The following is a 25,399-nucleotide window of genomic DNA, read 5'->3' on the forward strand; positions in this document are numbered from 1 at the left end:
AGCATAAGGGGATGGATGTAGGAGGAGGAGTATGTTTTGTTACACGTGGACATGAACAAAGGTAATATAGGTAAATGCTTGGAAATTTTATAGATACCTGTAGGAGGAGAACTTCCTGGACTGCCTTAAAGAACATAGCTCATCTGTATCTTGCTTCTGCTTTCTAGAGTGAAGAGAAGATCAAGGCTGTTCAAAGCCTTTATGGCCCTCTGATGACTCTGAATCACATGGTCCAGCAGGATTATTTTCCCAAGTCTCTTCTCCCAGTACTCTTGGCCTTTGTTACAAAGTGAGTACTGTGCCTCCTCAGCAGGGAAAATTAGTTTATATTGGTAAAAATCACCTGCTAGTATTCCTGCATAAATACTTGCTTAGTCTGGCCCCTGTATATCCGGTTTTCACAACTGAACAGAATGTTCAGTAGTCCGAATTTGAACCTGACATAAACCTAGAACTTAGATGACTTTGTCAGTAGATATATAAAAACTTCTGAAATTAGCATTGGTATAAGTAATCTTAGTGAGATGCAAGATATTACATACTGTGCATCTTACAAATACTCTAAAATTCATATTGCATCATTTTAATATAATTACTCCTTTTGATGCATGGTAAAAATTGAACCAAAATACTCAATGATAAGAAATATTCAGAATATGTCATTTTATTTACGTGTAGCATCATTAGATGAAGAAATTATGCCTAGTGTATACTGGTCAATACTTCTAGAGTTAATTTGCCCAATTCCAAAGAATTAGGAAATATGATGATTAGGGTTGGCATGAGCCACATATGAGCCAAAATTCAGCCTGGCTATATTGGGACTTTCTAGAGTGAAGAGAAAATCAAGGCTGTTCAAAGCCTTTATGGCCCTCTGATGACTCTGAATCACGTGGTCCAGCAGGATTATTTCCCCAAGTCTCTTGTCCCAGTACTCTTGACCTTTGTCACAAAGTGATGAGGTTAAGCATGAATGTGGTCACCATGCAATCTTTGAGCTTTTGGGTGTGACTCAAAATGGCTCAGAAGAAAAAACCCACCAGAATAACTGTGGCATGAAAATGCTAAGTGGGGATGGTGATGTTTTTCAGCCTTGGAAACACAAATAAGGACCCTCCAAAACTTGGCAGGCATAGTTGCCTGCCAATAACAGAGCTCCCTTTCCATTTGTTGCAATGGGAGGGGATGATCTATAAGATTAGGATAGGCACACATTTGCTTTGTTGGCATTGGGGTTTTGGATTGAGAGGGTGTACTTGTATGAAAGAACTTTGCTGTTGGGCGTTGTCCATTTGCAGAGGGAGGATGGGCCCAGCCAGAGACATGTCCATCTGCCACTGTGCCAGCAACAGTTCTCTCCTGTGTGCTTCCAGGAGAAAAGGGGGTATCCATCCCACATAGGTCCTCTGCAAGTTTGATGCCTCCCCTCTGCTAGGTGATATAGGGTCTGGTAAGGCTGTTCTTTGGCCCAGAACTCAAACTTGACACCATTTTCTCAGAAAGCACTTTGCTGGGAGCATCTTTGGCAGGCTGTAATTTATACACATAGATACTCATCCAGTCTTTTCAAAGGGTACATAAGTCCGTCTTTGATATTTCAAAGAATGTAAGGTGATCAGAAAATGCCACAGTTTCTCAATGAAGTGTATAAAGTCTTGATAATAAAAAAGTGCTTGTGCAGATAATTTCAATTGTCAGCAAATGGACTCCTTATTGCCACCTCTAACGGAGCCCTGCCGGCTTACATAGATGCATTGTTTCCAATACTTTTATCCAGGGCTTTTTTGGTAGAAAAAGCTCAGCAGAAACTCATTTGCATATTAGGACACACACCCTGTCATCAAGCCAGCCAGAACTGCGTTCCTGTGTGTTCCTGCTAAAAAAAAAAAAAAAAGCCCTGCTTTTATCAAAGAGTGGTCCAGGCAGTCCTCCATATACATCTTCACAGCTTCTACAGTCGATATGAAACATTTCATGAAACTTTTACCACAGGAGGTGGCAGCGGCTACAAGCATAGCCAGCTTCAAGAGGGGATTGGATAAACATATGGAGCAGCGGTCCATCAGTGGTTATTAGCCACAGCGTATTGTTGGAACTCTGTCTGGGGCAGTGATGCTCTGTATTCTTGATGCTTGGGGGGGGGGGCGGCGAGCAAAGTGGAAGGACTTCTAACCCCACTTGTGAACCTCCTGATGGCACTTGGGTTTTGTTTTTGTTTTTTGTTTTGTTTTTGTTTTTGGCCACTGTGTGACATGGACTGGATGGGCCACTGGCCTGATCCAACATGGCTTCTCTTATGTTTCATAAACAAGCACATGCCTTTGGATTGGACAAGGAGTCTGATTTGCTCACACTTGAAAATATCTGCACAAGCACTTCTTTCATGATGGGGGCACCTTGTTTGGGATTCTGTAATTTGGACCCCCCCCCCCCCAGTCCAATCTGCACATAACTTGTGGGACATGTGGAGGGGCATACTGGGAGGTGTACCTAGAGTTTGCTTCTAGCTCTCACAGAGTCTGTTCTATACACTCCTGAACCCATGTTCGACATCTCCCTGGAAAGCACTTTCCCAGGGGTACTTTGTTTGGGGGTCCATAACTTAGACCTCCCCTCCCAATCCAATCTTAGTTTGGTGGACAAGTAGAGGAGAGTCAGCTAGAGATGCCCTATGATTTTGGAGTCTCTACAGCACAAGAGGAGGGAGACTGCCCTCCGTGTCCTGAAGTTTGAGAACTGAACTGGTTCAGGACATGTCCCAAACCAGAGTTTCCTGTTTTGTGAATATCCCTAATGATGATAGTTAACTGTATGAGTGATATTTTAAAAGGAGATGAATACAAAGAAATATGAAATGTTGTTTCCCTTGCTTTTTGTTGGGGAAAGAGTCCTGGCAATTTGAGTATCTTTGAAACAAATTTCACCTGATAGTGGTCCCATTCTTATTCTTTGACATATGTTTCCTAATGAGGCTGTCTGGGCCTTGAGAGTAATTAAAATTGATGATAATGTTCCACGTGGCTTGAATGGCAGATCTTGTCGCTGTTGAAAACATGCCTGTATTCAGATACAAGTCAAAATTGGAAAATGGTTATCTTTTCATTTCTTTCTGTCTCTGCAGACCTAGCCGTGCTTTGGATTCCTGTTCTGTTGCTCGTCATTTACTGTTGCAAACTCTCCATCAGCTGTAACATATAAGCAGCTGCCCCCAGTCCTGTCATAGGATCGTCAGAAAAGCGTTCCAAGATGGAGAGCAAGAAAAGACAATTAGAACTTAGGGATGAAAAACTTTTCCTGTCTTATCTCCACAATGTCTGGCTGCCGTCTGCTATAACAAACTTTGAGGAACTCTACACTATGCTTTTTATGTTTTTTGTGGTTTTTAAATTATTATTTTAAGCTCAGTGTTTCCAAATTGAATTCTGCCATCCCTGTTTTATCCTTACTGTTTTTTGTTCAACTTCTCTCTTTATTCTCCTACACTTGTTTTGGTCAGATTTGTGTTTCCAAATTCAGCTGTTGTCAGGATCTGAGATCCACCTATTGTCTCAAATTGCAATGTGTGTCAAAGGACCTCCTCTCTTGGGGTAGCAGCAGCAAAATTCTGAATCTAACTTCATTACTCTATTGTACTGGAAGCACAATTAGGTTTGGATTTTTTTCCCAGTTGTTGACCAGCACTTAGGTATAAAGCAATGTTTCTGCCCTTGTTTCCCTGAGATTTGGAATGTCATAACTGTGGAATGTGGCATATATCTCTAAAAACAGACATTTCATTGCCTGTTTGGTTCTCATGAGTAATCCTTCACCACTTGTATTGGATTTTCCCACTAATAGAACTGATTCTGGTGACCTACTGTTGTGAAACTGCTTTATGCGCACACATGCCCAATTAAAATAGATTTGGTTCAGAATAAACAAAACCAGTTGCTCTTTATTTTTTCTCTTCCTGTCAGTGGGGATCATTGTCCATGGAGTAGCAGGTTTCATTGATTTAGTTGGGGGGATGTTTACTGCATAAGGAGGGAAGTAGGCTAATCAAACAGAAGTAGAACTGAAAATTAGCAGACTCCTTCAAGTGATTACCCCTCTTTAAAGTTCCATTATCTTGTCCTGCTGTTTTCTTCAGACTTGGCATTTTTGTATTAGAATATGAAACTGTTCTGAGACTTTGTTTTAAAATTTGAAGGGAGCACATTACAAATGAGTTCCTCAACTAATGCTCTCATATTTTCTCCAGTCAGCATGGCATATCTAGCTATGTGGTATTCTGTTCAGTGAAGACAGGCCACCAGGCACATCCCTTGTGCAAGGGCCATGCAAAAGAACCAATTTTAGGGGAGCTGCCTTATGTCTTACATTCTTCCACCAGGAATGCTGTAGGGCTAAAAGCTTATTTGTCTCTGGGGTAGTGTTTGTTATTTCCACCTTAATCTCACCCATGAAGTGAATGGTCATGATTTTCAACACATAGATCAGAGCAAGAATAGGCAGTACTCTCTTTGACAAACCAAAGGTCTTTCTCAATATAAATCAACTTCATGTGTTCATGAAAATATGTAGTCTGTGCTGTTGTAAATAATAGGTTGGATCCCATGCAGCACCAGTAGAGGTAGATTTTCTGCTTTTCCTCAACTGCTCTCTTTGAGCTGCACTAGTGGTTGCAGACTAAAAGCTATGCCATGCCAGTGCTACAGTGAAGAAGAGGAGGCAGAAGCAGTTCAAACCACCCCCTTTTTCATCAGCAGAGCCACTGCCACCACTGGAAACTGCTCTTATGGACAGAAGGGAGGCCTGCAATCCACCTCAGTATGGTCCTTCAGAGATACTGTTTGTTTAAAGTGTTTGTGCGGTATTAATGATGACTAGGCTCCTAAAAATTATGGTTGGAGGGATGGGTCATAAGGCACCTTTGCCTGCTTGTTGTCTGATCCTTGCTGAATAGTTTGAATGCACATATTGTAAGTGGGTAGATTCCTCTCCAGGATTATCCTACAAAACCACTGTTGATCCGCTTGTGTGAGAGAAGTAGATCACCCCTCTGCGGTCATGAAAGCAAAAAACAGGTTACTCACCTGTAATTGATGATCTTCGAGTGGTCATCTGTGCAGTCACACACACGGGTTTTCCCGTCAGGATGAACCCTACCTCGGAGATTTTAAAAGCTAGCCTAGGCGTTATTTTTGGCGCGCGCTCCCTTCCGTCCTGGGGAGCAGGCATCCACTGCGCATGCCTGGAACGGGAGGGAGGCGCCCCACCCAGCCAGTTTCTTTCCCCGCCGCTGACATAGTAGATGAGCGGTTGTAGTGGACCAGTAGCCAGCAGCGGGGATGGTTGGGCGGGCGTGTGTGACTGCACAGATGACCACTCGAAGATCATCAATTACAGGTGAGTAACCTGTTTATCTTCTTCGTGGTCTCTGTGCAGTCCCACACATGGGTGACTGATAAGCTGAACTGCACGGCGGTGGGTGCTGGCACTAGAGTAGGAGAAAAAAATTAATGCAATGTTAATGCAAATCAGTCAAACAAGTGTTGGACTCCAAGGTAAGTTGGTACTTACCGGGCCCAGGTCGTATCTTCAGTCGAAGATAGAACGAAGTACTGCCTGTCCAAAGGAAGCATCTTGCCTAGCACGAACGTCCAGAGCGTAGTGCATAGCAAAGGTCGAGGTGGAAGACCAGGCGGCGGCAGCACAGACGTCTTCCATGGAGACCCCTCTGGCAAAGGCAGATGATGTTGACAAAGCTCTTGTGGAGTGAGCTGGGAATGCAGTTGGAACCGGCTGCTTCGCGAGTTTGTAACACAGCGTTATAGCAGCAACCAACCATTTCGAAAGTCTCTGCGTAGATATCTTCTGTCCCTTATTGTGGCGTCCATAGGCCACAAAAAGTCTGGAGTCCTTTCTGAATGGTGCTGTCCTATCTATGTAATAAGCGAGTGCCCTTCTAACATCTAGGCAGTGTAGGGCTTCTTGGCCCTTATCTGTAGGACGTTGGAAGAAAGCAGGTAAAGTTGTGATCCTGTGCAAGTGAAACGTGGAGACTACCTTAGGTAAGAAGGTAGGATCTGGTCGTAGCACTACCCTATCATGATGAAAAATGGTGTAAGGTGTGTCTGCTCTAAACGCACAAATATCACTGGCTCTTTTAGCGGAGGTGAGTGCGACTAGCAGCGCCGTTTTCCACGAGAGAAGATGCAGCGGTATTGAAACCATGGGTTCGAAGGGTGGTTTCATTAGTTGACTCAATACTAACGATAAACTCCAGCTGGGGTACAGTTGTCGTGATGGTGGATGCAAGTGTAAGATTCCCTTCAAGAAGGATTTTGCAGCGGGGTGTGAAAACACAGATCGGCCCTCTATGTGAGGGTGGAAAGCTGAGATCGCTGCCAAGTGCACCTTTAAAGACGAATAAGTTAGCCCCTTTTCTGATAATGACAATGTATAGGCCAAGATTTGAGGCATAGAAGCAGATAGAGGTTTGAAGTTATGCTTGGTTGCGTAGATGGAAAATCTTTTCCATTTCATGGAATATGATTTTCTCGTTGATGGTTTTCGCGCATTTAATAGGACATTTCTCACTCCCTCAGGGAATTCTGAGAAAGTATCCTCCAAGCCGTCAAGCGAAGTCTGTCCGGGTCGTGATGAAGAACCTTGCCGTTCTGTTGTGAGAGGAGGTTCTTGGCCCGGGGGAAGTGATGGTAAGTATTGTCCGATAGGAAAAGGAGCGTTGTGAACCATGGTTGGCGCGGCCACCACGGTGTGATTAGAATGCAATTTGTATTGTCCAGTTGAATTTTCTGTATTGATCGTGTTATCAGTGGAAAAGGTGGGAAGAGAAAATGCAGCGGACCTGTCCATTTCTGGAGGAAGGCATCCCCTGCAGATTGTGGTGAGGGCGGACCTCTCATAAAAAAGAGAGCACATTGTGCATTGTCTGGTGCAGCAAACACATCTATTAACGGTGTTCCGAATTTCTGGCATACTGGTAGAAGGTACGGCCTGTGGAGTGACCACTCGTGGTCGTTGACGAGATACCTGCTTAGTGTGTCCGCTTGTGTGTTCTGGGCACCGGGGAGATGTACTGCGGTGAGATGGATCTGATGTGCGATACTCCAGTGCCAGAGATGCATTGCTCTCTTGCAAAGGCGGGTAGATGCAGTCCCTCCTTGCCTGTTTATATAAAATACCGTCGCCACGTTGTCTGACGCTATTTGAACGTGGCGGCCGTGAAGAGATGGCAGGAATGATTTGAGGGCTCTGTGGACGGCTAGGAGCTCCAGGCAATTGATGTGGAGCGACTGTTCGTATGCTGTCCATTGCCCCTGGACTGAGAGGGTGTTCAGATGGGCTCCCCAGCCCCATCTTGATGCATCTGTTGTGACTAAAGCTGATGGACTTGGCCTTAAGAATGGCATGCCCATTAGGAGATGATCTCGTACTGTCCACCATTCCAGAGAGGGAAGGATGTTGTTTGGGACGGTTAGGAGGGTTTGTTGAGATTGGTGTTGGGGACGAAATGCACGGACAAACCAGATTTGTAGGGGTCTCATACGGAGTCTTGCATGTGTTAAGACCGCCGTTGTCGCTGCCATGAGTCCTAACATGCGTTGAATGATGAAAGCTGTTTGTCTGGGCTGTTGCATTATTTCTGTGGCTAGGGTATGAATAGAGGCTATCCTGTCTGTTGGGAGGTAAGCCTTGTGGTCCGTGGTGCAGAGGCGAGCCCCTATGAACTGAATGTCTTGAGAGGGGATTAGATTCGATTTTTGCTGGTTGACTTGGAGACCCAGGTCGGCTAAGAGTGTAAGGGTTATAGCAATGTCTTTTTCCAGTTGTGACTTTGAAGCTCCTACAAGGAGCCAATCGTCTATGTATGGGTAAGTTGCAATTCCGCGCTGTCTGAGGGATGCAGCAACCACAGCCATACACTTTGTAAAAGTCCTGGGTGCTGTGGAGAGTCCGAACGGAAGCGCTCGAAACTGATAATGGCTGTTTCCCACGGCAAATCTCAGGAACTTTCTGTGGCATTGATGAATTGTTAGGTGGAAATAGGCATCCTGTAAATCTACCAGCGCCATCCAAGCATTCTGAGGGATTAGGGGCAGAATGGATTGAAGGGTAACCATCCTGAATTTTTTGTGGTGGATGAATTTGTTGAGAGCCCTGAGGTCCAAAATCGGGCGCTGACCTCCATCCCTTTTGGGAACTAGAAAATACCGGGAATAGAAGCCCGTCCGATGGTACTGATCTGGGACAGGTTCTATGGCCGCCTTGGCCATTAAGGTGATGAGCTCTTCTTGGAGGGTAGGGGATGGAGGGGTTGCAACAAAGTGATGTTTCGCAGGGGGCTGAAGCACAGACTCCATAAGATGACTTCTTAGTCTAGCGGCCCTGTTTTTCCGCGCCTGTTTGCCGAATTGAAGGCAATGCGCACAGGCGTCCACTTTATGGGTTTCTCCCAGGCAAAATAAACAAAGTGAATGTCCGTCTGATGTAGGGATTTTCGCTCTACAACGCGAACACCTTTTAAAGGTTATTTTACTGTCCCTTCCTTCCATACGCCCGGGGGGGGGGTAGGGGAAGGGAGGTCTGAGGTAAAAAGTAGGGAAATATATATATATATATATATTTTTTTTTTTAAAGATATAAGAAGGAAGATGGAATAATAATGCGGAATAGAAGAAGAAGACAGGGAAGAACGAAGGCTAGGTTCTGAGGTAAAAGAGGAGCGCAGCGAGGTAAGACTATCCCGGGCGACGGTTGGAAAGAAACTGGCTGGGTGGGGCGCCTCCCTCCCGTTCCAGGCATGCGCAGTGGATGCCTGCTCCCCAGGACGGAAGGGAGCGCGCGCCAAAAATAACGCCTAGGCTAGCTTTTAAAATCTCCGAGGTAGGGTTCGTCCTGACGGGAAAACCCATGTGTGGGACTGCACAGAGACCACGAAGAAGATCAGCTAACTTCTATATCTGTGGAGTACATATTCAATTAAAAATGGCTAAGTTTGAGTCTGAGAAGATGTTTTGGTCAACTTGGACTGTGGAGTACCTTGTCACGGAAAAGATATACTGTCTTCATAGTAGCATTGGAACATGATTTGTCAAAACCTTTGCCTATAAAAGGCAAAAGGAGGCAGGGTCATCAGTGCTAGAAGGCCAGTGGTGATACTAGTTCCTAGGACTAGACTGTTGTGTTGAGGTACAGGGTGGGTTCCAGTGTGTCCTGATATGCATTGTTGGGCTGGTGGAGCCACACATTCCAAGAGGTTCTCATTCTGGGGAATGATACAGACTGTACTCAGTCACTGGTTGGAGATGGTGAGACTCAATCTCTGCTAACCCTCCAGTCACTCACGATATTTGCCTATCCACAGCAGACTTGCAGCACACTTCAAACTGGTCATGATCCCCAGAGGAATACCAAGTAACTACTAGAGCAGTGTCTTCCTTTGTCTGTGTGTGAATGCTACTGATGTGGTTAGACAGGCAAGGATTGTATTTCTCTAATACACGATAGTTATTTTGAGTACTTGTTCCTGCTTGGTAATTAAAGTAGTGAAAGTAGTAATAGTCTGTGAGGTTGTAGCCTGTGGTAGAAGTCTTTCATGAGATGGAATAGTAGTCTTGAGTGCAGCATTTGCAGAGGAGTTGAAGGCAGGATCAATTTGAAAAGAAGTCAGTCTCTGTAACTGGGGGAAGGGAGAGGGGAAAGACAGGAGATCAGTGTGTTTCTCAACCCTTTGTCAGTCATACATGCCTTCACTCTTTGTAAAGCAGGATCCCAAATGTAACGTCTCTCCTTCAGCTGCATAGGAAAGCCCAATCCTCCACAACTTCAGACTTGCATAGTAGCTTCTTATGTCTGTTCTATATAAATGGGGGTTTTAATAGAAAGTTGAAAATATGAAGGTTGTCATTGCTTATGGAAGTACTATCTCTTTTGTGCCCCCTCTGGCCAACAGGTTTTTGCAGGTTTGTGAAGCACTTAAAAAAACCTGCTTCTCATGTATTATTATTAAATGTAAATATTTATTGCCCACCTTTCTCACTGATATTCAAGGAGGATTACAAAATATGAAAATTCAATCAGACAGCAAACAAAAACTAGTCTAAGGCATGACTGACATACCTCAATAAAGGGGGGGGGGCATTTACAGAGGTAGAGAATATTGCTGTGAAAAAAGGAGGTGATATGCACAATAAATGGTATACTAGACTGCAATACTATTCCTTATAAAAGCAACCTGTGCTATTCTGCTGCTTTACCCTTCTAATGTCTTTGTAAAAATGCCTTCCTAAATTTCTGTTTTGCACAGTCTGTAAAATGAAAGAAGTGTTGGGGCCTCCCTGACCACCTCAGGAAATTATTCCATGAGGTGGGAGCCACCACAGAGGTGAAAAAGAGCTTTCTGATTTTCTTTTTTACCCATTTGTAGGCTGGCAGCTTCAGAAGGCTTTGCTCAGATAAGGAAAGCAGTCCCACTGGGGCATAGCAGGAGAGCTGGTCCTGCAGGTATGTGGATCCAAGGCCATTTGATGGGAGGAATGTACACAGCTCAGGCAATTATGCTTGTATTTCTCTTTCAGCGGTCAGAGGGGGAAAGGCTCTCTCCCTGACACAGATTATTACTGATCACTCCTGTATTTTTTCCCCAGAGCTGTGGGAAGGGCAGCTGCCAAGTTTCCTTTTGCTCCTGTGGAAGGTGTAATTTGACACCATAAGAATAAAGTGTAGACAACTGAATGCAGAAAATGGAAGTAGGAATTAGAAAGGAGAAGCTGGTGGCTCCAGCTGGGAAGGGCTTGTATAAGTTTTCTGAATCCAAATATTAACCAAACATGTTTATTGTCTTAAACAAAACTTAGTAATTTTTTTAACTACAAAAATATTTACACCCCACCTTTCTCCACAGTAGAACCCAAATCAGCTTGCATGTAGGGCTGTTATATAAAACACTAGTCATGTGTGGCGAAACCATTGCTCTGCTTTGTTTACAGCATACCCCATTTGTAATCACTGGCCTCACACACCATATTGTTCTAGCATTTGTTTACTTTTTTCTCCCACTACTGGAAACAGCAGTCATGCAGAGATCAATGAACTGCCCAAATTAATCGGAAAACAAATTTTTTTTAGCTGCAGTGCTGTCTAGTGTATCATCAACTTAACTCAACATCCTTAGGCTGTTCAGAGCAAAGGCATGTTAGATTTTAAGGCCTTTCCTAAACTATACTGCATAAACCATAGAAAAGAGAAGTTTCCTTGCCTTGTGGCTGTTTGTATAAGAACGACTTCTGAAGGGTCCTGGGAGTTCTCATTGTTTTAGCTGCAGCAGTTGCTGGTTGCCACTCTGGAAATGTTGAATATGTTCTTGTGCTCTATAATCATCAATTGGATAGTGTCAGAACTTGTAACTACTGCTGAGGCTTAACTGTAATGTAACCAGTACCTGCTTTGTACTTTCAGTATTGCTCATGCTCAGATTGTAACTGAACCAAACTGACTCCATGTTGTAACCTCTTAACAACCCTGAATGCCTTTGTAGTAATTAACCTTGCCCTATTGGTATCCAAAATATTTAGGGCTGTAGACTGAATTATGGTGTGTCTCTGCACATTCTCACACTGATGCCCTTTGAAGCCGAACCGTGTGGCCTTCAGAACAAGGAGGCAACCTCCTTACTGATAGTGGATGGTGGGAAGACAGATGTGCTTGCTCTGGTGTGAATTGTGGCTTTGTGAGGTGTTTTCTTTAGTGTATAAAACTGTACCAGTGCTGGCCCTCGCCATCACTGTTATCTCGTCTCTTCCAGTACTTAGTTCTCTCTAATAAAATCCTAGCTTTGAAATCAAGTATGGGATCCGTTTGAAGTTCTTAAGTTCTGACATTATAACAGTGATCCCATTGTTTCGTGGCTTATCTGAACTGGAAACCTGGTCCGATGGCGGCAAAAGTTCCAGACAGCGGAGAGCCCACCACCCCTACAGACGATCCGCCGCTCGACCCGAAGGTGACGGGGGTCCGGCGAAAAATTAAGGTCCCGGCACCTTTCTCGGTCGACGCGTTCCCTGCCCCACGACCCTGGAGCCCGCGGAAGTCCACGGCCGCGATCGACGCCGCGGAGCAGCGCTACCGGAGCATGTTGGGCGAAGGAGGAACCGGAGACGACGACGAGGACCTGGGAGAAGGTCCCGGGGTGCAAGGTGGGGACGACGCGATCCGAACCCTCCGCAACGACTTATTCGACTGGGTGCGGGAAATTCATGACGACGTGCACAGGTCCCGCGTATCGATGGCGGAGGACATGCAGCAGAACCTGGGCGCGATCTACGACCAGCTTCGCACCCTGCAAACTGCGGTCCTGGGGGTCCCGCCGTTGGGAGGAGGGTTGCCGCTGGGGCTACCGCCCGCGGCTCCGCCGGCCACGCCAGCCCCAGCACCACCGGTGGTACCCGCCCCGGCTCCGCCGGCCCCGCCACCGCCCGCACCGCCTGCCCCGGCGCCACCGGCACCACCCGTCCCGGTGCAACCGGCGCCACCCGTCCCGGTGCAACCGGCGCCACCCGCCCCGGCGCTGCCTGCCCCGCCAGGCCCGGTGCCGCCGCCGGCAGTACCCCAAGCCCCGCTTCCAGCGGGTCCCCCGGCGGTCCCTGGCCCTGCGGCTCCTGGTGGGGGCGACGGCAGGGGCAGAGAGTTGAAGATTACATTCGACGGGAATCCAGAAGACGTGGAGTATTTCACGATACAATGCGACACGTTCTTCACCCATTGGGGTGCCGACTACCCGACGGAGGCCAGCCGAGTAAACCACATTTCGTCCCGCCTGAGGGGCCCGGCCCGCAAATGGTACGTGGGGCTCTACACGGGAAGGAAGCCCGAGCTGGCAACAGTCGCGGGTTTCCTGCACGCGATGCTCCGCCAGTACGGCGACCCCCTTCGAGAGGAGAAAGCCATTGCTGCCCTCCAGCGCATCGAGCAAGGCAACCGCACTACTCGCGAGTATGCTACTGAGTTCCTGGGATATTGTGCAGCAGCCCGGGGGTGGAACGAAGTCATGAAGTACACCGCGTTCCGCAACGGGTTGAACCCGAACATCCTCGACCGCTGCTACAGCCAAGGGAGACCCGACACCCTGGTCGGATGGATCCAACTGGCCGGGGAGGTGGAAACCAACCTCCAACATGTGGGGATGCGTCGGCAGCAGTTGGGGAAGAAGGGGGCCAAACACACTCCGACTAAAGCGGAAGGGAGGAAGACCCCAGCGACCTCGACCCCCGCCGCCGCGCGCAGGTGCTTTAGATGTGGAGACCCGGATCACCTCGCCGCCAACTGCCCCGTTAAAGCAGGAGCAACACCACCCTCGGCGAAACCTGCCGCCTCGGGGCCGAAGAAGAAAAAGAGCAGCCGCTCGAAGGAGCCCAGTCGGGGCTCCGTCGCCACTTCCCTGGCGACTGACGAGGATTTTACCACCGACCTGACGGCCGTGGAGGAATCGACCGAGGAGTCGGACGAGACCGAGTCGGCGGGAAACGACAGCGACCTGCTTTAATGGGTGCCGCAAAGCAGGTCCAACAACAGCCGGCACTCCTCACGGTGAGAGCCACTGGGGGTTTATTGTTTATGGCAGTCACCCTCCTTAATCCAAACTTAAAGCGGTTCATGCACGCCCGAGCGTTAATCGACTCAGGGTGTAACAGAGACCTAATTACCCCCTGCTTAGTAGAGGCACTGGGACTAGCCACCTCGCCTCTACCGCAGCCGATGCAATTTCAACAGATGGACGGGGGACCCATGAGGGGGGAACCGTGTACTCTTGAGACCCAAGCGGTCCCGGTAGGAACCGAAGAGCACTGGGGAATTGAAACTTTCGTAATCGCCCCCTCCTGCTCTTTCGATGTGGTGGTGGGCTCGGCTTGGCTCGCCCGCCACCAACCCGACATACGGTGGGCGGAACAGATCGTCCGATTCCCCGATTGGAGGTGCGAACACCACCACTGGCGCCCCGAATGGGGGCCGCACGCTCCCCCCCAAAACGAACGAGCTTGCCTCACACTCGAGGAAGTCGCTTCGATTCCCAAGGAGTATCGGGACTTAAGACTAGCTTTTAGCGAGAAGGAAGCAGATGAGCTACCACCCCATCGCCCCACGGATTGCGCCATTGAATTGATCCCGGGGCAACAGCTCCCCAAGGCGAAACTATACTCCATGGGTTGGGCGGAGAAAGCAGAACTCCGAAAATTTTTGGACAAAAACCTTAAGCGGGGGTTCATACGGCCGGCCACAGCCCCCCACGCCGCCCCCGTCCTCTTCCGAAAGAAGAAGGACGGGTCGCTTAGACTTTGCACAGATTTTCGTGCGATAAACGGGATTTCGATGTCCAACGCCTACCCGATCCCGTTGATAAAAGACTTGTTGAACACTGTAGCGAAAGGAAAGATATTCACCAAACTTGACCTTCGGGACGCGTACTTCCGCGTCCGCATCAAGGAGGGGGATGAATGGAAAACAGCGTTCAACACCCCTCTAGGACAATTCGAGTACCTAGTCATGCCTTTCGGACTACAGGGGGCCCCAGGGGTATTCATGAACTTTATTAATGAAGTGCTACGTGACTTCCTCTTTAAGGGGGTGGTGGTGTACCTTGATGACATCATTATCTATTCGCAAGATCTCAAATCTCATGTTCCGCTAGTCAGGAAAGTGCTGAGCACCCTGTGTAAACACAAACTGTACGCCAAGTTGGCAAAATGTGAATTTCACAAAACTGAGCTTGACTATCTGGGTTTCCGAGTGTCGGGGGAGGGACTGTCAATGGACCCCGCAAAGGTCCAAGCGGTGCTAGATTGGGAACCCCCCAAAACCCGCAAACAGCTCCAAAGTTTTATCGGGTTCGCAAATTTCTACCGCGAGTTCATCAAAGGGTTCGCCACAGTCATGCTCCCCCTAACCGAACTCCTAAAAACCAAGGGCAAAAGTGAAGAGGCGAAAAAGCCAGGCGCACGCTTAACGTGGACGCCAGACTGCCAAAAGGCTTTTACCGAATTAAAGCGCCTCTTCACTTCAGAACCCGTGTTGGCACATCCCGACGAGTTGAAACCCTTCGTGGTTCAATGCGACGCCTCTGACGCCGCAATCGGAGCCATATTGATGCAAAGGGGAGAGAACGGGGTGCTTCGTCCATGTGCCTACATTTCTAGAAAATTTTCTAACGAGCAAAGAAATTGGTCTGTCTGGGACAAGGAAGCGTTTGCAGTCATGTTTGCCCTTAAAACCTGGCGCTCCTGGCTTGAAGGAGCAAGGGTGCCGTTTGAAATATGGACCGATCACAAAAATCTCGAAGCCCTCACCGGGCGCCGCAAAATGACTGCAAAACAAATCCGGTGGGCGGGCTTCTTTGCAAAATTTGACTTTGTGTTGAAACACATTCCAGGCTCAAAAAATTTTTTGGCAGACGCCCTCTCTCGCATGCCCCAGCACGACAGTCTCCGAGAGGAAATCGTAGATTCACTCATTCCCCCGTCAGCCATTTCGGGGGGAGTCACCACCCGCTCGGGGAAACAGACCTCCCCTCCAGACGGAGACCTTCTACCCCGGCTCCTTACTGAATCAAACCTAGAAACTGACCGTCCACCTAACCTAACTAAGGGTGAGAACGGTCTCTGGTTGCACAACGACAAAATCTATGTGCCCAGCCCCCTCAGAAAAGACGTCCTCCAACGCTGCCATTCTAGTCGCCTGGCAGGCCATTTCGGCTATGTCAAAACGCTCAACTTACTCACCCGACAGTTTTGGTGGCCAAAAATCAAAAAAGACGTCTCCGAATTCGTTCTCGCCTGCCCCACTTGCCTCATGGCAAAACGAAGAGGGGGTAAACCCCCCGGCCACCTGGTTCCCCTCCCCACAGCCAACCGGCCCTGGTCAGTAGTCTCCATGGATTTCATTGTTGAACTTCCTCCCTCCCAGGGAAAAACGGTCATTCTCGTTGTAGTCGACACTTTTTCTAAACAAGCCCACTTCATCCCCTGTAAGCAACTCCCCACAGCAAAAAAGCTCGCTCAGCTCTTTTTCACTCACATTGTACGACTACACTCGTTCCCCGACAAGGTCATTAGTGACCGCGGAACTCAGTTCGTTGCCAACTTCTGGCGGGAGTTCTGCAAACTTGCTGGCATTGAACAGGGTCTCAGCTCCGCCTATCACCCCCAGTCGGACGGACAGACTGAGAGGGTTAATGCCCTTCTAGAACAATATCTCCGATGTTTTATTAATTTCCAACAGTCCAACTGGGTGGACCTCCTCCCCTTCGCTGAATATGGCTATAACAACAGCCTCCACAGCTCTACCAAAACTTCTCCCTTCCAAATCATTAACGGCTACGAGGGAAAGCCATTCCCCACACTCGCCCTCCCCGCCAGCCCATCCGAGCCCACTTCTTGCCAGCAATGGTGGGAGGGCCTTCGTGAAGGCTGGAAGGGTATTCAGGAAAATCTGGAGGAAGCGAAAAAAGCATACAAAAAGCAGTTCGACAAGAAACATTCCCCCGAGTGGGAATTGAGGGTGGGGGATACGGTCTTCCTATCTACAAAGAACCTCCCCCTCCCACAAACGTGCCGCAAGCTTGCTCTAAAGTTCCTGGGGCCCTTCAAAATCAAAAGGGTCATAAACAAGGTGACCGTAGAACTCGAACTGCCCAAGTCTCTAAGTAAGATCCATCCTGTTTTTCATTGCAGCCTTCTTCGGAAAGACCCTGGTGCTACGTCATTCCATCCCAGGGCCCCGCCGCCCCCTCCGACGACAGTGAGGGGTCAGAGTCACCATGAGGTCCAGGAAATTCTGGATTCCAGAGTAAAGAGGGGCCAGTTGTATTACTTGATCAGATGGAAACACTTCCCTCCGAGCTGTGACGAGTGGGTCAAGTCACAGGATGTATCTGCGCCTCAACTGCTGAAAAAGTTTCACCTACTGTACCCACACAAGCCCAAGTTGGTTCCCCGTGGGGGGGGGCGCTTAGGGGGGGCAGTATGTCAGAACTTGTAACTACTGCTGAGGCTTAACTGTAATGTAACCAGTACCTGCTTTGTACTTTCAGTATTGCTCATGCTCAGATTGTAACTGAACCAAACTGACTCCATGTTGTAACCTCTTAACAACCCTGAATGCCTTTGTAGTAATTAACCTTGCCCTACTGGTATCCAAAATATTTAGGGCTGTAGACTGAATTATGGTGTGTCTCTGCACATTCTCACACTGATGCCCTTTGAAGCCGAACCGTGTGGCCTTCAGAACAAGGAGGCAACCTCCTTACTGATAGTGGATGGTGGGAAGACAGATGTGCTTGCTCTGGTGTGAATTGTGGCTTTGTGAGGTGTTTTCTTTAGTGTATAAAACTGTACCAGTGCTGGCCCTCGCCATCACTGTTATCTCGTCTCTTCCAGTACTTAGTTCTCTCTAATAAAATCCTAGCTTTGAAATCAAGTATGGGATCCGTTTGAAGTTCTTAAGTTCTGACAGATAGTTACTTTGTGTTCTCTAGGAGTCGTCTCTGAAGGGCCTTGGAGGAGCTGCACTCCACCAGACTGTGCTCTCTTCTAATTGCTTTCTTCTGCCAGGCACTTAGCCAGACGATAGAGATAATGGATGGGAGAAGGTTATGCAGAAGTAAGTTAAATATTCACAAAGTATCTTAATCCAAAATTACTAAAGAGCATTCAATATATTCGAGCTCAAAATTAAAAAAAACATTAAAGTCATATATCAAAATGTTTTCCTGTACCAAAATAGTCAATCAACAATAAGTCTGTCAAGTATTTCTGTAATACTTGACAGAGTATTCAGTAATACCACAATAGTATCAATCTTTTCAAAAGTCCATACAACTTCATGAATGCTGAAAATAGAATGAAGCACTGTCTTCTTCCATAGTAATTTCCAAAAAGTGTTCTCAATGCAATCAAAAGAAGTGTTGAACTCCCACAAGAGAATGACACATAGATTAATTTATCTCTAGAAAAATCCCTTCACATAAACACAACTTATTAGACAATGTCAAGTTGGATGAGAGAGCTCTAGTTTTTCTTTTCTGCCTTGCTCCTCCCTTGCATCCTTATTTTTAAAAATTCTTTCCTGGAAATCTCACCATAAAGCTGGTTCTTTGCTGGAGCTTCTGTTTCAGGGCAAAGATTCTGCTGCCTTCTCCCTCTTTTCTTTTGTATGCCTCCCTCAAGCCACATAGATGAAGGAAACTGCATTCAGACACAATTGTTTCCTCCAACTGTCTTTTGGTGAAAATGGTCACACAGCTGGGCCATGGAAGAAAGGAAGCGGCAAAGCCAAACAAGTGTCCTCTTTGAAATTAGGTATGCTGCCATTTCACAGTACAACTGCCAGCTTTGGTAACACACAAAATTCAGATATTTAAAACTCATTAAAATAACCAAGTACAAACATAGCAGCGGTAGCAGCTTAGAAACCCAGACAGCAGCAGAAGGAGCCACTGCCATCTATCAGTAGAAGCAGAATCAAAACATTTAACTTTGTGCCAGAGTAAACAAAAAGTGGGTGCTAAGTGAATGTCTCAAAGGAGCCTGTTCTGCAAATAGCGTTACTGTAACTGCTGCCTATTGCCCCACAAAAAAATTGTGGACAACGTTCTACCCTGCCCCCATGAAGAAGGTTGACTGAAATATGCTGACCAGCTAGCAAGCAACATCAGAGGTGGTTTTTTTAGGGTGTCCATTACAAGATTCCGAACATAACACCAGTAGGAAATAAAAAGACTCAGCACAAACACTTTATTGAACTGCATGAGTTCATTACTGTATCAACATACAGGCATCAATTGTATATTGTTGGACTGAAATTTGGATCAATGTAACTTTTTGCATCAAATTCTGAGAACTTGAAAAATACATATTTTTGGAAACAGTTTACAGTTCTTGTAATTCAGCCGCAGTTTATTTTTGTATATTACTGCCTACTCCCCCACAGCAGTTAATGTCAGGGGAGCTAGTCTGAGGTAGTGGTTAGGGGGCTGGCCCAGGATCTGAGAGACCATGATTCCAGACCTGACTCTGCCATGGACGCTTGCTGGGTGTCCTTGAGCCAGTCACACACACTCTGCGTAACCTATATCACAGGGTTATTGTCAGGCTAAAATGGAAGAGCAAACGAATGTTGTAACCCACTTCGAGTCACCATTGGGGACAAAGGAGGCATATAAGGGAAGTGAATCAGAGATAGATCACTGCATGTGCTCCACTTACATCAAGCTTTATACCCAGACAGCAATTTTTTTCCTCAACTAACTTTTTAAAAAGTCGGGCAGTATCTTAAGGACTTACAAATTTACTCCTGATCTTCCAGGTTTTTTTGCAGTAAACACAGCTTTCTACAGTGATTTTCTTGCAGACAGGATGAAAGGGAGGAATACACAGGTGCAATTCTTAATTACTGTTTTAACAACCATAGTCATAAACAGCAAACCCTCACCTCCCGAATGGAAAACCTAAAATTTACTACAAAAATTAACATGTAGCTTAACAGCTGCCAAAAATTTCACCACACACAAAGTAGTTAATCTCTGAGTAACCAAGATGATTTAGCTTCTGAATAGACAAAGTCCTGATTGAATAACTGGGAGATCAGTTCAGCTCTTAGATCTAAAAATCTAGAGCAGTAAAAAAAATATGAGCCACAGAATTGATCCTGTTGTTGCTACAATTACAGACTCTGTCTGAATATGGAATTCCAATCCATATTCCATACAGTGGACTGGGGTCCTTGAGGCTCAGCAGTAGAAAGATGCTAGAGAATAGTCCTCCAGTCTATCTCCAGCACAGCCACTCTTGTTCAGTTGGGAGGAGGAGGAGATTGGATTCATACTATGTTAGCTCCTCACAACTAACCCCCACCCCACCCCGCATCTTCTCTCTACGTATATAAAATAGTTGAGGAAATTCTGTTTCACTATCTGAAGTTAATAAAAAATTGTTGGTCTTAACAGCATCATTCTAAGACCAACAAAGTTTTATCAGAGAATTATACTGGACCTTACCAGTGGGGTTTTTTTTGTAGAAAAAGCCCAGCAGTTCATTTGCATATTAGCCCATACCCCCTGACATCACTAGAAGTGGCATTCTGCCATGCCCATCTTGCCATGTCACCGGAAGTGACATCAACCAGGCCACACCCCTTAACTACTGGAAGTGCAGTCATCCTGCCACATCGAGCTCATATTGCTTCTGGTGATTGATGCTGGAAGTTCTAGAGAGAGTAAAGATATTATAGTCACTCCAGCAAAAAAACCCACACATACCTTGTTGGAAAGCAATTTCCAACACAATTGTTAAAATTCTTCTCTGAAAATTTTTTTGCTTCTTATTCCACTGTTTACCTTGTCAAAACCAATAAAATATTATTTTAAAAAGCAGTTTCCACACTTAATAATATTTTATGTATTTTAAAAGTAACAGTAACATAAGCAAATGTCTCTGGAACTTGGAAAACTACTGAAATGGTTAAGATAAATCCTTAAATCTACATTGGATTATCTAACAATCTAAATCATCTAATAAAGACAATCTGAGAAGGCCTGCTCAGAATTCCACTGTTAAAGTGCCCTTCAGACCTCCCCCTCCCATTGTAGGTGTGTGTGCCTGGAAAACAAAAAGACCATGTTAAAAGTTTGACCAATCAATGGCAATGTAAGAGGACTGGTTTGCAACTCTAAAACAGCCTTTCATCTGCAAAGGTATAGTCTGCAAGCCATGAAAGGTGGATTAGTCACCTAATTAAAGGCTGCTCTCTTTTAAAAGACCTCAGATAACAGAGCTGGGGAAATCTTCTGCCTCAGTCCCAGAAGCAATCACTACAGACCAGGGGTACACAGCATGTGCATTGAACAGCAGCACACCACACCATTTTGCTGAGCATGCAATCAACCACAGCAAGACCACTGATGTGCTGGCAGCATTATAGGTCCCATCAGCATGGGAAGTGGCAAGAGACAGAGTGGGCACCCATCACTGTCTCCAAACCCTCACATGCTGTTTGCCTGAGTCTGCTCTCCACAAGTTTGGCCATTCCTTTGCTGGTGCCCCAGTGTCATCATAAGTTGCTGCAGTTTTATTTGGCACTCAGGCTGCCTACCCCTTCATGGACCACGCAGGTGAATCCTATCATGAAATATCCAAACAAATGTGGATCCCACTATACATGTTGGTGATTTTTTAATTCATTCATCTCTGCAAAGGCAAACAATGAATCAGTCAAAAAGCATAACCAGCCCCAAATAACATGCCAGATTTATTTGTGGGGTGTGTGTGCAAACTTTTTGGGGGCGTCACCCCTCCTACCTTATATAGTTCAGATAAGGGGGATAGAGCTGGGAGAAGCCATCTTTGATGCCCATGGGCAGCAAGGCAACCTGCCATGGCCTGTGAAATGCCAGTAGCTGGTACAAGGCCAGAGGCACCGTGCTGCAAATAGAGGGCAGGCTAAGGCTGTCCCTGGGCATGATGCAGCTGGTGGAGACTTTGGAAGGTGCTGGTCTGTAAGAGCCGGTGGTAGCACTGGCTGCAGCAGCAACCTCCACTTTGTAGAGAACAGACTCCAGTGAGAAGGAGGAGGAGGCCTCATGGTGCCCACCACCACCACCTTCCACACTTTTGGGCTGAGGGACCCCAAGCTTAGGGGTGTATAGTCTGTGCAGGGAATGGCTAGGACCAGTGATGAGCTTTTGCTGCCCAAACAGGTGCCACCACTGCTGTTGCTGTGATGCATGGGAGGAGGGGGCGCAAACCATCCCCAATCTTTTTTATCTTGAGGCTCGGCTGGAAGATGCCAGTGGTGAAAAGTAGTGCATTTGGGGCTGCTGTCCCTTCTTGGGCAAGTAGGCGTAAGTGGCAAACTGTCAGGCAAGGCCTGACACTGCTGGAAGGTGCCAAAGGGGCTGCCTCACTTGTATTCCTCCACATCCAACAGCTGCCGAGTCCTGGCAACCAAGTAAACTGTGTTAAGGGGCATGCTGATGAAGTCTGCATTGTTGGACGAGGATGAGGTAGCCTCAGGAACACGCCACTGCCCTGGGCCAGCTGAAGTCCTGGCCAGTGCAGGCAGAGCTGCACTCCGGTGGGCTCTTGCACAAAAAAAGAATGGCAACAATGGGTGGTTCCTTCATGAAGTCTCAGTGCTTGTACTTATGGAGAGTGTTTAGCCAGCAATAAAACCTGCTTATAAAACTTGTACTTGCTTATAAAAAGAAACTAGCTTGCTCTTTGTCGCAGCCCAACAAGAGGAAGATATTAAGACTTCTGATGAAGTGAGAACACAAAATGAATCTACAACCAGTTACTCATTGAATGAACTCTGTTGAAAAGGCTGTGAATTATAGTTGTCAAATGTGTAAGTAGTTTTCTAAAAAGATATAGCCCATAAAGAATTAACTGTTGAAAATGCTGTATAACAGTACAAGAATGAACTCTGTTGAAAATGTCATATAACTTTGTGGTTGTTATTAATTCTTTATGTAAATTATAGTTATTACATGTATCAGTTGTTTTATTTAAAATATATAGTAGGATTAAAATATATCACAGGTTTTTTTGTATTCAGTATGATAGGATGCACTAGAGCAGGTGGTGGGGGAAATAACTAAGATCTAAAGAGGATCTTTTAGGACTATTTCCCCTACCTTTTTTGCCAATAAATTGCCTGCAAAGCAAGGTCTCCTCCATCTTTGTAAATAAGGGTACTATGCAAACATCAGCTGGCATACTGGCCATCTTGAAAAGAGAGAGTAGTATACACTATTATAGTAATATATGTAAGTTCTTGTTATTTCCTTCAGTTGAAGCACTGCAGTTTGCCCGAGCCCAGAGTTATCACAAAGAATACAGTGTGAGAATAAGCTCTTTCCACGTATTTCCTGTACCATCCACTTCCATGGCAGGCAGTATGGAAAAGTACAGAAAAAGACTTGAATTGAGTGAGAGACCTCTCTCCACCTAGGGCTTGTAGCATAACAATTTAAAAATACTGTGGAGCTCTAGTATTTGTTGCATGGAATGCTCTTAAGATAGGTTCTGGAGAGATCCCTTATTTTATGTGTTACTTAAAGGTATTTCAGAATAATGGGCATCTCAGCCCAGCCTCAGCTCAAACAAACCATTCAGTCTCACTTCTTTAGCCATTCAGTCTCACTCCTGTCTATTTTTCAGCTTTTTGAGCAGCCTCTGGAACCTGGTGGAAAATTCCAGCCTCTCCATGTACTGTTCCTCAGCAGAAGCAGTGAGAAATATCACAAGCACATGCCTGCATTTTTATTTTTTAAGTTGCTAAATTATCAAACTTCCCTCCTGGAGAAGAATATGAGAGTGAGAGGCTTTTCCAAATATACTTTGCAGTGTGTAACTAATCGACACATTTGTTTGTTTGTTGTATGTGCCTGGAAGGTGTAGGTTTAAAAATGCATACAATTATCCTGTCAGTTACAAGCTATGTGCAGGTTATTATTAATCGCTACAGAGAATTATGTGTAGAAACTGTGTAGCCAGGACTTTTTGTCTGGAAAAAGAGGTGCTGGAACTCTCAAGAGGGAAATGAAGGAGAAACACACAGGTACCTCTCATGAACATTTAAATTTTTTTTAGAACTTTGTTTCCACAAAAAGGTTCTGAAACTCCATTCCACTGTGTTCCTCCACAAAAAAAGCCCTGTGTGTAGCTATTTAAAAGTATATCCACAGTTCTGCAAAGTGGCCCAAAGCCATGTGGATGTCTTTAAATTACTTACTTTATAACAGCTGATATGTTTAAAACATTGCTACACATTAACAACTCTTACTTTACCTCATGGTTTAAACTGCCATTTTACGGATTAAATAACATTCACTTTTGCTGGTATTTGCCTTGTCTCTGGCTGTGCAAGCATGTGTGTGTATATGGAGGGGGGAGTTGGTGGGGGAGAGAGAAAAACACCACTGAGAAAGCTGAACAACAGTTCATTCATCTCTTTTCACCACACACATGCACATACCAAGAAAATTCAGAGAATTCTGACAGTTATCAGGAGAAGGTTTTTCAGGTAAGTTTTTTTTTTCACTGTTCGCAGTTTAATTTTTTTTTTTTTTCCTAGCTGGAGAAAGGAACAAGGTAAGTTATTGGGTACCTTGGGGAAGGGTACATGCCATTGACTGGTTCAGTAGAGGGACTGCACAGTTGTGGTTGAGAGTTACTATAAAATGTTTTCATCCCTGAGGGAAAGGGGCACACTCAGATGGCGGCAGTCAGGATGCCTCATTCCATACTGTGAATTTGCCCATTTCACAAAAGTAGGAACAAAAGTTATTAAATAAGTTCAGGCTCACTTGGAAGCATGGAGGATTATTCAGCAGCTTGCACTGTAATATTTATTTTTGAAGGATCCAGCTTGCTGGGGGGAAAGCGTAGATGACTGGGGAAGGCAATGGCAAACCACCCCGTAAAAAGTCTGCCGTGAAAACGTGAAAGCAACGTCTCCCCGGAGTCGAAAATGATAGGTGCTTGCACCTTTACCTTTTTTTAAGATTAAAGAGGCAGATTTCTGCCTCTCATCGGCTGGCAGTTACAGGAGATCGAGGGCTAACCCACACAGCCATTTAGGCTGGGATTTAAAGGGTGAGACTTTTAAAGGTGCTGGGAAGAAAGGTCATTGAATTCATTTGCTATTTTCCCACTAAAAATCACCCCTCCAAGGCTATCCTTTCAGGGGAAAATTTCGGGGTGTTTGTATCTCCCCACACATACACACACACACATTGCTGTTTGGGGATAACAGTTTTAGACACCAGTGTACCATGTTCTCAATCCATCTGTTAAAGCTAGGTGCGGGGAATAATAGAACTACATGTGTCTAGGGTTGCCAACTCCCATTTTTCCAGGAGATCTGAGGGGTCCACCTGGATTTGGCGAGGGAAGGAACCTTACCAGGCTATGAGGTCATAGATTCTACCCTCCAAAGCAGCCATTTTCTTCGGGGGAATTGATCACTGTCATCTGGAGATAAGTTGAAATTCCAGATTTTCAGGCCCTGTGGAGAGTTTTTCAAGCCCAGCTAAGATGCAAGACAAGGAGACTCAATTCATAGCTCATTCCCTCCATCAATTGAAAATTACAGCAGCAGAGCTGTCAGGTAGGAAATAGGTAAGTTCTCTGATCATGAGACAGAGATGCTGGTTGCAATATTTACATTTATTTTGACAAAGCAAAGGTAAGCTTGACTACTTGCTGAAGTAAAGCATACCAAAGAGCAAATACTCTCCAAACTGCTTTGGAGGAGGCAAGATGGGACATATCAATTGAAGAGGCACTTGCATGAATTAATGAAGTTCAGTGTAATGGTAAGTATAAGATGAGGCTCCCTG

General features: G+C 45.9%; 2 protein-coding genes across 2 annotated transcripts in view; both read left to right on the top strand.

Annotated features, from left to right (window-relative positions):
* RANGAP1 (Ran GTPase activating protein 1) overlaps positions 1-3,923 on the top strand; it is a 45,365-nt gene extending 41,442 nt beyond the window's left edge. Inside the window, exons 15-16 of the mRNA XM_060245359.1 lie at positions 168-289; positions 3,122-3,923. Of these exons, the coding sequence (XP_060101342.1) occupies positions 168-289; positions 3,122-3,191 (192 nt within the window). The 3' untranslated portion in view covers positions 3,192-3,923. The remainder of the gene's footprint in view (positions 1-167; positions 290-3,121) is intronic.
* A 5,979-nt stretch (positions 3,924-9,902) lies between these two features.
* Positions 9,903-25,399, top strand: part of CHADL (chondroadherin like) — a 44,165-nt gene continuing 28,668 nt past the window's right edge. Inside the window, exons 1-4 of the mRNA XM_060244428.1 lie at positions 9,903-9,971; positions 12,387-12,668; positions 15,475-15,646; positions 24,133-24,149. Of these exons, the coding sequence (XP_060100411.1) occupies positions 9,903-9,971; positions 12,387-12,668; positions 15,475-15,646; positions 24,133-24,149 (540 nt within the window). The remainder of the gene's footprint in view (positions 9,972-12,386; positions 12,669-15,474; positions 15,647-24,132; positions 24,150-25,399) is intronic.

The sequence above is a fragment of the Heteronotia binoei genome, chromosome 8 (genome assembly GCF_032191835.1).
Source record: "Heteronotia binoei isolate CCM8104 ecotype False Entrance Well chromosome 8, APGP_CSIRO_Hbin_v1, whole genome shotgun sequence".
Lineage (NCBI taxonomy): Eukaryota > Metazoa > Chordata > Lepidosauria > Squamata > Gekkonidae > Heteronotia > Heteronotia binoei.